The 13,369-nt window shown below is 45.4% G+C and overlaps 1 protein-coding gene across 1 annotated transcript in view; it reads left to right on the top strand.

Moving 5' to 3' along the window:
• LOC129825468 (calmodulin-1) overlaps positions 1 to 10,491 on the top strand; it is an 18,635-nt gene extending 8,144 nt beyond the window's left edge. Inside the window, exons 4-6 of the mRNA XM_055885588.1 lie at positions 2,261 to 2,367; positions 2,728 to 2,863; positions 9,481 to 10,491. Coding sequence (XP_055741563.1) covers positions 2,261 to 2,367; positions 2,728 to 2,863; positions 9,481 to 9,509 — 272 coding nt within the window. The 3' untranslated portion in view covers positions 9,510 to 10,491. The remainder of the gene's footprint in view (positions 1 to 2,260; positions 2,368 to 2,727; positions 2,864 to 9,480) is intronic.
• Positions 10,492 to 13,369: the final 2,878 nt, after the last annotated feature.

Below are 13,369 nucleotides of genomic sequence, written 5' to 3'. Positions count from 1 at the left end.
AGGTCCTATAGGGGGATGCCATTTGGGACGCACTTTGAGTGATTGAGGATGAGGATGATCGTGGTGGATGTCAGTCGGCAGCATCTTTGACTCTTAATGATGTTGGAAATGGAACCTGTCAGTCATCTAGGTGTCTGGTCAGTTCTACCAAACTGAGGTGATGTCCTGTCAGTCATCTAGGTGTCTGGTCAGTTCTACCAAACTGAGGTGATGTCCTGTCAGTCATCTAGGTGTCTGGTCAGTTCTACCAAACTGAGGTGATGTCCTGTCAGTCATCTAGGTGTCTGGTCAGTTCTACCAAACTGAGGTGATGTCAGCGTCTAGGGTTTTGGTAAATGGGGCCTTATCGATCGGACTGCCATATTGATCCATCTCACCGTGGCTTGACTCGCTGTATCTATCCTAAGTTCTCTCTTTGTTCTCTCTCTCTGTTCTCAACAGCAGGGCCACTGATTATTCCTCTCCTCTCTCCTCTTTGTACATTCAGTTGCCTCAGAGTGATGTCAACAGTATAGCTATAGATTATTTACCAAACAAGCAGAGTGCATGACAGAGGAAGTAGAGAATGAGGTTAGCTTTACCCCAGAGAGCTGTGCTGTTGGTGTCTGTGAGAGGAGAGAGACTTTACCCCAGAGAGCTGTGCTGTTGGTGTCTGTGAGAGGAGAGAGGCTTTACCCCAGAGAGCTGTGCTGTTGGTCTCTGTGAGAGGAGAGAGGCTTTACCCCAGAGAGCTGTGCTGTTGGTGTCTGAGAGGAGAGAGGCTTTACCCCAGAGAGCTGTGCTGTTGGTGTCTCTGTGAGGAGAGAGGCTTTACCCCAGAGAGCTGTGCTGTTGGTCTCTGTGAGAGGAGAGAGGCTTTACCCCAGAGAGCTGTGCTGTTGGTCTCTGTGAGAGGAGAGAGGCTTTACCCCAGAGAGCTGTGCTGTTGGTCTCTGTGAGAGGAGAGAGGCTTTACCCCAGAGAGCTGTGCTGTTGGTGTCTGTGAGAGGAGAGAGGCTTTACCCCAGAGAGCTGTGCTGTTGTTCTCTGTGAGAGGAGAGAGGATTTACCCCAGAGAGCTGTGCTGTTGGTGTCGCTGAGAGGAGAGAGGATTTACCCCAGAGAGCTGTGCTGTTGGTCTCTGTGAGAGGAGAGAGGCTTTACCCCAGAGAGCTGTGCTGTTGGTGTCTGAGAGGAGAGAGGCTTTACCCCAGAGAGCTGTGCTGTTGGTGTCTGAGAGGAGAGAGGCTTTACCCCAGAGAGCTGTGCTGTTGGTGTCTGAGAGGAGAGAGGCTTTACCCCAGAGAGCTGTGCTGTTGGTGTCTGAGAGGAGAGAGGCTTTACCCCAGAGAGCTGTGCTGTTGGTGTCTGAGAGGAGAGAGGCTTTACCCCAGAGAGCTGTGCTGTTGGTCTCTGAGAGGAGAGAGGCTCTGAAGTAGTGTTTCTCTTATCATTCACTGTTATCTCCCCATGGGAAAAATATTTGGACTTCGTTGGTTTCAGCTGTTTTTTTAGAGGCCTTTCTGCCTTGCCTAGGAAAAGCTAGCCTGTGGAATGAATATCGTCACAGACAATAGAATGAGTCTGCTTCCTATAATTTGCAATAGCAGTGCCTCCTTATATAGCCTATATAATCACACCATCTCCCACTAGTTCCGTCTCTCCTCTTCTCTCCCTTGCTCCATCTTTCTCCCACCCACTTCATCTCCCCCTCTCGTACGCCACGTACGCCACAGAGTCATACCCAAGAGTCAGCCAGCCAGCTCTCCATCACTCCAGACGTCCTCTTCCAGTGGTGCTTTTCCTGCCTTGCTACCTAGTGTCTAAACACACTCATGCACTCACACACCTAGTTGAGTGTGTGTGTCCCTGTCTGTGTCCCTGTCTGTGTCCCTGAGTATTAGTTAACAGGTCGTTATCTAGATACATGGGCTCCGATACGATACATAAACGATACGTTTTGTTTGAAACGATTCGGTTTGATTCGAGAACAAATCGATTTGATGCTTTTCACATTTGTTGCATAAACACATTCATTTTCCATTCTAAATGAAAATCTTCTGCTGATGAAGCTCATGAGCAGGGGCCTCTCTGAGCAGGGGCCTCTCTGAGCAGGGGCTTCTGAGCTGGGGCCTGTCTGAGCAGGGGCCTCTCTGAACCTGTGTGTGTGTAAATTACAAATCAGCTATGACATAGCCAATGAATATATAGCACCATTTTGGATTTGTATTGCGCTCTGCACCTTTAACTGAATGAGGTAGTTCTGTCTCCTGCAATCCAGGCAATGGTACCATTGACTTTCCAGAGTTCCTGACCATGATGGCCAGAAAAATGAAGGACACAGACAGCGAGGAGGAGATCCGTGAAGCCTTTAGGGTATTCGACAAGGTAAGGTACTACATGTATTCAGTGCCAGTTTTACCATGTACAATTTTGGCAAACCCCCCCCCCCCCTCCCATCCTTGGAGAGTAGATACTATTATCATCATACGCAATGTGCTTCGTTCTAAACTAGTAAACAGTCAACTTTCATAAGATGTACCCACCTTTAATAAACACATCGTCAAACTCTTCCTGTTATGGTGACGCTATATATATATATCATTAACCGTCCAATGGGATTTAATTCTCCACTCATCATTACCCAATGGGGATTTTCCTCTCGGTTATATCCTGATTGCTCACCCAATGGGAATGCCTTTCCATCTATTCTCACCCAATGGGATTCCTTCTCTCCTGTGTCTCCAGGACGGAAACGGCTACATCAGTGCTGCAGAGCTCCGCCACGTCATGACAAACCTGGGGGAGAAGTTAACAGACGAGGAGGTCGACGAGATGATCAGAGAAGCAGACATTGATGGAGACGGACAGGTCAACTATGAAGGTAAGAGGACAGTACACCTAGCCCTGTATGATTAACCAGCCACATGTAGCAGTGGTTATTAGATTGGAGACAGACAGGTCAACTATGAAGGTAAGAGGACAGTACACCTAGCCCTGTATGATTAACCAGCCACATGTAGCAGTGGTTATTAGATTGGAGACAGACAGACAGGTCAACTATGAAGGTAAGAGGGCAGAAGGGGAGAGTGGGGTGAGTTGGGGGGGGAACTCCAAATTAATGCCCATGATTTTGGAATGAGATGTTTGACGAGCAGGTGTCCACATACTTTTGGTCATGTAGTGTATGTCATAACTGCTGATAACTTGTGGTCACTGTCATGACCCTTATTTACACCTGTTGTGACCTATACTGCATTATTTTATGGCTGGTTATGACACCTACATAAGAGTTTCAAAACCAAAGTCTTTTTCAAATGAGTTTATTTCCCTGCAAAGAAGTTTCCTTTCGTTTTGAAAGTTTGTTTCATAAATCCTTTGTGTCTGTTGTAATGAATTGTTTACAGTCATGTAATTTTACCTTCATATTTTAAATAACTTGTAGAAAAAACACTTTGACACTGTCAAGAAGCATGTTGACCATCCTGTGTCACTTTACTTAGACTAAGAAAATACACATTATGACCATCATAAGTATATAAGCCAGATAGAAGGGCATGTATGTGATAGGCCTATCAATCATCAGTCAAAAAGAGGGTGTCTTGTCCTGATCCTGCAATCTGCTCCTACATTCATCCCAGTCATCAGCAACAGAGCAGGGGCCTCTGTTAGTTGCATGTCGGACATCAATTGCAATGATATTTCAATATTGTACATTTTCAGGAAATGTTATAACATAAACATACTGTTGACAAGTAGGCTATGGTGTAATGGAAGGTTTTACCTTGTTTTGTGGGTTTTGACACTCATGTAGGTGTCATAACCAGCCAGAAAATAACGCAATATATATCACAACAGGTCTAACTATTTCATAACAGTGTTATGACCATATTATAACAGGTTATGTCAGCTGTTATGGCATAATATGACAAGGCAATGGCCGTGTCATAAGGCGGAATGGCCGTGTCATAAGGCGGAATGGCCGTGTCAGAAGGCGGAATGGCCGTGTCAGAAGGCGCAATGGCCGTGTCAGAAGGCGCAATGGCCGTGTCAGAAGGCGCAATGGCCGTGTCAGAAGGCGGAATGGCCGTGTCAGAAGGCGCAATGGCCGTGTCAGAAGGCGCAATGGCCGTGTCAGAAGGCGCAATGGCCGTGTCAGAAGGCGCAATGGCCGTGTCAGAAGGCGCAATGGCCGTGTCAGAAGGCGTAATGGCCCTATTTGTCAAGTAAAGTGTTACCGAAACCACATTGAAAAAGTGGTAAGCAAGTTCTAAAAGGTCTAAAAAATGAATTTTCACCAGTCAAATGAATTTGTGTTAGAGGTTTCATGATGCTTGTATCTAAACCAAAGTAGATCATTGTAAGATTGTTCTATACATCAGTTGGGGTCTCTATAACCTTCAATATGAGGTCCTAAACCCAGCATTAAAGGGCATCCTTGTAGCTGTGTGGGCAAAATGTTTCCTTGGGGTAAGTTGATCCAATGGTTTAGCCAATGGCAAGTTGAGCAAATTTAAGTGTTTTCTTTCCAGGCGTAATGCGAGGCATTATTGCTGGGATATGAGGTAACGACAGTGCCTGTCCTATGTAAATAAAATAAAAATACATTATTTAAAAAAATAAAAAAGTGTTAGGTGTTGAAAGGTGATTTAAAAGGCAAACGAGCGATGTGATTGTGTTGCATTGGTTGGGAATTAGTCAGACATGGTTTTTACAAGGTAGTGGTGAGATTTCATTCAGTACAGAAATGTGTAGGCGGCTTAACTTACCCCATGCCTGGGCTAAGTTTTTCAACATTGTTTTCAAAACTGTAATGTTTACATCCATTCTGATTATTTCTAGGGATACACAACATCCTGAAGTATATGTACAGTGGCTTCAGAAAGTATTCGTACCCATTGACTTATCCCACACATGTTGTTGTTACAGCCCGAGTTCAAAATGGATTAAATATGTTTTTCTATTCACACACAACACCCCCTATTGATGAAGTGAAATCATGTTTGTATAAATGTTAGCAAATGTATTGAAAATGAAACACAGAAATATCTAATTTACATAATTATTAACACCGCTGAGTCAATACTACATAGAAGCATTTTTGGAAGCAATTTCAGCTGAGTAAGTCCTTCTAAGAGCTTTCCACACCTGGCATGTGCAATATGTGCCCACTTTTTTGTATTCTTTTCAAAATTCTTCAAGCTCTGTCAAATTGGTTGTTGATCATTGGTAGACAACCATTTTCAGGTCTTGCCATTGATTTAAGTAGATCTAAGTCAAAACTGTAACTCGGCCACTCAGGAACATTCACTGTCTTTTTGGTAAGTAACTCCAGTGTAGATTTGGCCTTGTGTTTTAGGTTATTGTCCTGCTGAAAAGTGAATTCACCTCCCAGTGTCTGGAGGAAAGAGAACTGAACCAGGTTTTCCTCTAGGATTTTGTCTGTGCTTAGGTACATTATATTTATTTTTTTTATCCTGAAAAACTCCCAAGTCCTTAATGATTACAAGCATACCCACAACATTATGCAGCCACCACTATGCTTGAAAATATGGAGAGTGGTAGTCTGTAATGTGTTGTATTGGATTTGCCCCAAACATAACACTTTGTATTCAGGGCAAAAAGTAATTTGCTTTGCAACATTTTTTGGGCACTATTACTATAGTGACTTGTTGCAAACAGGATTCATGTTTTAGAATATATTTTTTCTGCACAGGCTTCCTTTTCACTCTGTCAATTAGGTTAGTATTGTGACTACAATGTTCCATCCTCAGTTTTCTCCTATCACAGTCACTTAACAGTTTTAAAGTCACCATTGGCCTCATGGTGAAATCCCGGAGTGGTTTCCTTCCTCTGCGGCAACTGAGTTAGGAAGGACGCCTGTGTATTTGTAGTGACAGTGTATTGATACACCATCTAAAGTGTAATTAATAACTTCACCATACTCAAAAGGATATTCAATGTCTGCTTATTATTTTTATCCACCTACCAATAAGTGCCCTTCTTTGTGAGGCGTTGGAAAACCTCCCCGGTCTTTGTGGTTGAATCTTTGAAATTCACTGCTCGACTGAGGGACCTTACAGACAATTGTATGTGTGGGATACAAAGATGAGATAGTCGCTCAAAAATCACGTGAAACATTATTATTGCACACAGAGTGAGTCCATGCAACTGTCCATGTGACTTTTTAAGCAAATTTTTACTCCTTAACTTATTTAGACTTGCCATAACAAAGTGGTTGAATACTTATTGACTCAAGACATTTCAACTTTACATAATCATTGAAAAACATAATTCCACTTTGACATTATAAGGTAGGCAAAAAGAATGATATCTCAATTTTACAATTCAAAATGTAGAATAAGTGAAGGGTGATGAATACTTTCTAAAGGCATTGTAGATATCTTTGTTAGAAAGAATACTATATTTCCCTCTTGTCTACACCTAACCAAGCCACATGTGGCAGTGGTTATTAGATGGGAGACAAACAGGTCAACTGTGAAGGACAGTAGTTGAGCCAGACTAGCTATGTGTAGTGTTCATTAGGGCTCACAACAGAAAGATTCAAATCGATTTGCAATGGTATACAAAACATCTGTTTCTTTATTATAAGTCCAGGTAACCGTTCTGTTTCAGTCCGTTTTCATCTATAACCAGCTACATGTAACGGTCAGTGCCAGCCCTGGAGCTCACCTTTTACCACTGGCTGCCTCAACTTCAAAATGGCCTGAGTCGCTCCCCTACTCGAAACCAACATTCGACCCCTCTGATGTCAAACTACTGACTAGTATCCCTTCTTTTCTTTCCAAAATACTTGATCATGCTGTCTCTGACCAACTCTTGCTATCTCTCTCAGAATGATCTTCTTGACCCTAACCAGTCAGGCTTCAAGTCGGGTCACTGAACCGAGACCGCTCTTCTCTGTGTCACGGAGGCTCTCCACTCTGCTAAAGCTGACTCTCCCTCTGTTCTCATCCTCCTAGATCTATCCGTTGCCTTTTGACACCATGAACCATCAGATCCTCCTCTCCACCCTCTCAGGGCTGGGAGTCTCAGGCTCTATCAGATCCTCCTCTCTACCTTCTCAGGGCTGGGCGTCTCAGGCTCTGCCTCCTCTCCACCCTCTCAGGGCTGGGCGTCTCAGGCTCTGCCTCCTCTCCACCCTCTCAGGGCTGGGAGTCTCAGGCTCTATCAGATCCTCCTCTCCACCCTCTCAGGGCTGAAAGTCTCAGGCTCTATCAGATCCTCCTCTCCACCCTCTCAGGGCTGGGAGTCTCAGGCTCTATCAGATCCTCCTCTCCACCCTCTCAGGGCTGGGAGTCTCAGGCTCTATCAGATCCTCCTCTCCACCCTCTCAGGGCTGGGAGTCTCAGGCTCTATCAGAACCTCCTCTCTACTCTCTCAGGGCTGGGAGTCTCAGGCTCTATCAGATCCTCCTCTCTACTCTCTCAGGGCTGGGAGTCTCAGGCTCTGCACACTCCTGGATTACATCCTACCTGGCAGGCCACTCCTACCAGGTGGTGTGGAGAGGATCTGTGTCTGCACCACATACTCTCACTACTGGTGTCCTCCAGGGCTCAGTTCTAGACCCTCTCCTCTTCTCTCTATACACCAAGTCACTCGGCTCCGTCATATCCTCACATGATCTCCTATCATTGCTATGCGGATGACACTCAACTACTTTTCTCCTTCCCCCTTCTAACACTCAGGTGGCGACACGCATCTCTGCGTGCTTGGCAGATATCTCAGCTTGGATGTCGGCCCACTACCTCAAGCTCAACCAAACTCAAGATCTTCCTCTCGGGGAAGGCCTGCCCGCTCCAAGACCTCTCCATCATGGTTGACAACTCCACGGTGTCCCCCTCCCAGAGTGCAAAGAACCTTGGTGTGACCCTGGACAGCACCCTGTCATTCTCTGCAAACGTCAAAGCAGAGACTCACTCCTGCAGGTTCATGCTCTATAACATCCGTAGAGTACGACCCTATCTCACACAGGAAGCGGCGCAGGTCCTAATCCAGGCACTTGGTCATCTCCCGTCTAGACTACTGTTACTCACTGTTGGCTGGGCTCCCCGCTTGTGCCATCAAACCCCTGCAACTCATCCAGAATGCCGCAGCCTGCCTGGTGTTCAACCTTACCCAAATTCTCCCATGTCATCCCACTCCTCCGCACACTCAACTGGCTTCCAGTTGAAGCTCGCATCCACTAAAAGAACATGGTACTTTCCTACGGAGCAGCAAGAAGAACTGCCCCTCTCTAACTTCAGGCTCTGCTCAAACCCTACACCCCAACCCGAGCCACCTTTTGGTCTTCTCCCGCTCAGCCCAGTCCAAGCTCTCCTCTGTCCTGGCACCACAATGTTGGAACCAGCTTCCCCCTGATGCTAGGACAGCAGAGTCCCTGCCCATCTTCCGAAAGCACATGAAACCCTACCTCTTCAAAGAGTATCTTTAATAATCCCACAGCACGCCCTTCTCACCCCTTATTAGATTGAACCGTTCCAAGATGGAGATACCATGAGGCCATTTAAATGAATCATCGTCACCATGCTAGAAGGCAGCCTTTTACTCTTTTTCTTGTTCTCCCTCTCCGTCTCTGTCTCCCTCTCTCTCTCTCTCTCCCTCCCTCGTCTCTCTCCCTCTCTCTCTCTCTGTCTCTGTCTGTCTGTCTCCCTCTCTCTCTCCCTCTCTCTCTCCCTCTCTCTCTCCCTCTCTCTCTCCCTCTCTCTCTCCCTCTCTCTCTCCCTCTCTGTCTGTCTCTGTCTCTTTCTGTCTCTCTCTGTCTCTTTCTGTCTCTCTCTGTCTCTCTTTCTGTCTCTCTTTCTGTCTCTCTCTGTCTCTCTTTCTGTCTCTCTCTGTCTCTCTTTCTGTCTCTCTCTGTCTCTCTTTCTGTCTCTCTCTGTCTCTCTTTCTGTCTCTGTCTCTCTTTCTGTCTCTCTCTGTCTCTCTTTCTGTCTCTCTCTGTCTCTCTTTCTGTCTCTCTGTCTCTCTCTCTGTCTCTCTTTCTGTAATTTTCTCTCCTCTCTCTCTTTCTTCCTCTCACTGTTATTCCCACAGAGCATTACACTGTTCTAATATTCTAGAAGGAGCTGTCGACACAATAAAGAGTTCATACATCTTGGCTTCCCTCCTCCCTCCCGCATTGTGCCATTAAACACCATACAGTATGTTCTCTATAAGCGTTTGAAAGACTTTTATTTTATTTTGGTTGGACGTCGTTGTGTTGTATTCACAGTGCAGTGACTTTTTAATGAAATAAGCTTAATGAGGTGAACATGGAAGCTGTTTGGAAACGGGACATTAATTAGAATGATGTGTGTTCTGTTCCTACACTGCTTGATGTAAAAGAAAAATGAATAAAACAATTTAGCAGGTGACTGCCCCGCCTAGTCCTGGGCTAATGGGGCCCAATGAGCTACAGTACGTTCCTAATCTTTGTCTTTGTGTTCTCTCTCTCGTTCTCTCTCTCTCTCTCTCTCTCGTTCTCTCTCTCTCCTACAGAGTTTGTACAGATGATGACTGCAAAGTGAACCTCGCCCGACTTGCCCTGTTCCCTCTTAAAGAGAAAGAAAATAATTATGTTTTACTTACCTCTTGGGGAAAAAACTGTTTTCATTTATTCATACTGTTTCTCTATAGAAAAATAATAAAATGTTGAAATAAAATCTCTTTCCACACAGAGAAGAAAAAGAAGATAGAAAACGTATAGAAAAAGTGTCTGCATGATCTGGTTAGTGACCCTGTCCCCCAAAAAATGAGTTCAGCATTAGTACTTTAAAGATGCAAATACAACCCCTGTAATAACTACCTTCAAACCGAAGCAAGGCATTTGGATCCCATGGAACCGTGTATCCCCTTCCAGGTTCCATCTATCTGCTAGTGGTATTGTTTGGTCTGGCCGTCTCTCTTTCTCTTCTCGGTTTTCTGGTCTTTATGCATGCAGCTTGTGACTGGAGCACTCCCTGCAGCCAATCAGAGCGTGCTGATTCCACAGGGGCATCGTTGGTCTGGTACAGTTGTATTTGGAGAGGAATCCTAGTGATATGGTATATGAAAGGAAAAATGGTTCTTATTCAAGCTGAAAGCTGAATGGAACTTACTTGTATGTTAGATTAAAATATATATTTTAAAAAATATATGACATTTTCAAAATGTTTGGCATGTTTGTTTTTTTAAATGTTATTTGGAGGTCCATGTTAGGTATGTGTGTGTATCTGTTCTGAATAGGAGGGATATAAGGAGGCTTATGGTGGAGCTAAGTTTAGTTTTTTTCATCTTTCTGGCTCTAAGGGAGATTCACTGGCCTTTTGCTTTCTTCAGTTTTCTCGACTCGGACAGGAGTGTGGAGAGGTTGTGTTTACCTGCAGTATGCATTCTGTACGTAGGAGTTTCAGCACGAGTCTTATCCACTGTTCATCTGAGTTCACTTTACATTCATTCCAAGCTGTACATGCTAGTCTTCATTTCTTTTTTCTTCTTTTTTTCAAATAAAAAAAATACCGTGGACTTTGACCGGGTTTCTCGTGTGGTTATTTTAGGGATATGATAAGATGTCGTGTTTGACCACACGTGACAGGTTTTTATCTATTGCCAAATATCAACTGATATTGGATAATATCTGATAAAGATCCATTAGGCATATTTCAATAATAGTCCTAGCAAACTCAATTACTCAACATCACTCTTTATCCTTTGTAGGCTAAAGTGTCATGTGACAGTGTTAAACTTAGCATTACCACACAGCATTACCACTCACCACACAGCAACATTTGAGCCTTGCAGTAAAAGGAAAGGACACCACTGTTTTTCTTCTCCCGGAGCCCCAGATATACATACACATCTACGGCTGGGCTTTCTCTCACTCTAGATCTGAGGGAGTTGCTAGGCAACAGCCGCATGCTGTTGGGGTTTTGAGAAAGGCAAGTGGGAGGTTAAATAAGCCTCAACTGGAGAGAGAAGCTTCTGTGCTGTAGCAACCTTTTCCTAGTAAGGCAAGGCAAACCCAGGTGAACCTGTTCATGTTTCAAACGCCACAGTAATAGAGACAAGGGGTCGGTTCGCCATGCTACAATATTACCTACAAGTCAAAGAAGACGTAACCACATTGTTTAACCATATTTGGGTCATGATTACAGTTCATCTGTCTGTCCACCCCCCACAGGCTAGCCCAGCTCCATTCTGACCTTATACGTTTTAGAGATGTCCATGAGTACTGATAGGAGTTTGAGCACATGTTTCTCCATACAGTGGACTGGCTCTGCTTCTGTCCATGAAAGGGCTAGCATGCATCATTCTTTAGCATACAGGCCAAACTTCAATAGGCTATAGAATGTGCATATTCATTTTATGTGGATTCCAGATCCACACATGTTCTGTTCTGCTTAGATGAGGCCTATAGGATTGTTAGATCGTGTTTGTGGTTTGATATATTAAACACATCTCCTAGCATTGTAGACGTCTGGTAATATACACCGCCATCTGGGACGAAAATGTGTTCTAAGAACCATGTAGAGGACCCACAAGACAGAATGACTCAATCACACTGACACAGCTGACACCACTGGAGCACCAGCAGAGAAATAAATTGAGGTCGACAACCCACCTTCACTCCTTAGGGACCAGTTAACTAAAGGCTCCATGACAACCCACCTTCACCCTTAGGGACCAGTTAACTAAAGGCTCCATGACAACCCACCTTCACCCTTAGGGACCAGTTAACTAAAGGCTCCATGACAACCCACCTTCACCCCTTAGGGACCAGTTAACTAAAGGCTCCATGACAACCCACCTTCACCCTTAGGGACCAGTTAACTAAAGGCTCCATGACAACCCACCTTCACCCCTTAGAGACCAGTTGACTAAAGGCTCCATGACAACCCAGCTTCACCCTTAGGGACCAGTTAACTAAAGGCTCCATGACAACCCACCTTCACCCTTAGGGACCAGTTAACTAAAGGCTCCATGACAACCCACCTTCACCCCTTAGGGACCAGTTAACTAAAGGCTCCATGACAACCCACCATCACCCCTTAGGGACCAGTTAACTAAAGGCTCCATGACAACCCACCTTCACCCCTTAGAGACCAGTTAACTAAAGGCTCCATGACAACCCAGCTTCACCCTTAGGGACCAGTTAACTAAAGGCTCCATGACAACCCACCTTCACCCTTAGGGACCAGTTAACTAAAGGCTCCATGACAACCCACCTTCACCCTTAGGGACCAGTTAACTAAAGGCTCCATGACAACCCACCTTCACCCCTTAGGGACCAGTTAACTAAAGGCTCCATGACAACCCACCTTCACCCTTAGGGACCAGTTAACTAAAGGCTCCATGACAACCCACCTTCACCCCTTAGAGACCAGTTGACTAAAGGCTCCATGACAACCCAGCTTCACCCTTAGGGACCAGTTAACTAAAGGCTCCATGACAACCCACCTTCACCCTTAGGGACCAGTTAACTAAAGGCTCCATGACAACCCACCTTCACCCCTTAGGGACCAGTTAACTAAAGGCTCCATGACAACCCACCATCACCCCTTAGGGACCAGTTAACTAAAGGCTCCATGACAACCCACCTTCACCCCTTAGAGACCAGTTAACTAAAGGCTCCATGACAACCCAGCTTCACCCTTAGGGACCAGTTAACTAAAGGCTCCATGACAACCCACCTTCACCCTTAGGGACCAGTTAACTAAAGGCTCCATGACAACCCACCTTCACCCTTAGGGACCAGTTAACTAAAGGCTCCATGACAACCCACCTTCACCCCTTAGGGACCAGTTAACTAAAGGCTCCATGACAACCCACCTTCACCCCTTAGGGACCAGTTAACTAAAGGCTCCATGACAACCCACCTTCACCCTTAGGGACCAGTTAACTAAAGGCTCCATGACAACCCACCTTCACCCTTAGGGACCAGTTAACTAAAGGCTCCATGACAACCCACCTTCACCCCTTAGGGACCAGTTAACTAAAGGCTCCATGACAACCCACCTTCACCCTTAGGGACCAGTTAACTAAAGGCTCCATGACAACCCACCTTCACCCCTTAGGGACCAGTTAACTAAAGGCTCCATGACAACCCACCTTCACCCCTTAGGGACCAGTTGACTAAAGGCTCCATGACAACCCACCTTCACCCCTTAGGGACCAGTTAACTAAAGGCTCCATGACAACCCACCTTCACCCTTAGGGACCAGTTAACTAAAGGCTCCATGACAACCCACCTTCACCCCTTAGGGACCAGTTAACTAAAGGCTCCATGACAACCCACCTTCACCCTTAGGGACCAGTTAACTAAAGGCTCCATGACAACCCACCTTCACCCCTTAGGGACCAGTTAACTAAAGGCTCCATGACAACCCACCTTCACCCCTTAGGGACCAGT

Source organism: Salvelinus fontinalis, chromosome 27 (assembly GCF_029448725.1).
Source record: "Salvelinus fontinalis isolate EN_2023a chromosome 27, ASM2944872v1, whole genome shotgun sequence".
Lineage (NCBI taxonomy): Eukaryota > Metazoa > Chordata > Actinopteri > Salmoniformes > Salmonidae > Salvelinus > Salvelinus fontinalis.
The sequence above is the reverse complement of the archived record's forward strand: the minus strand, read 5'-3'. Positions and strand labels throughout refer to the sequence as shown.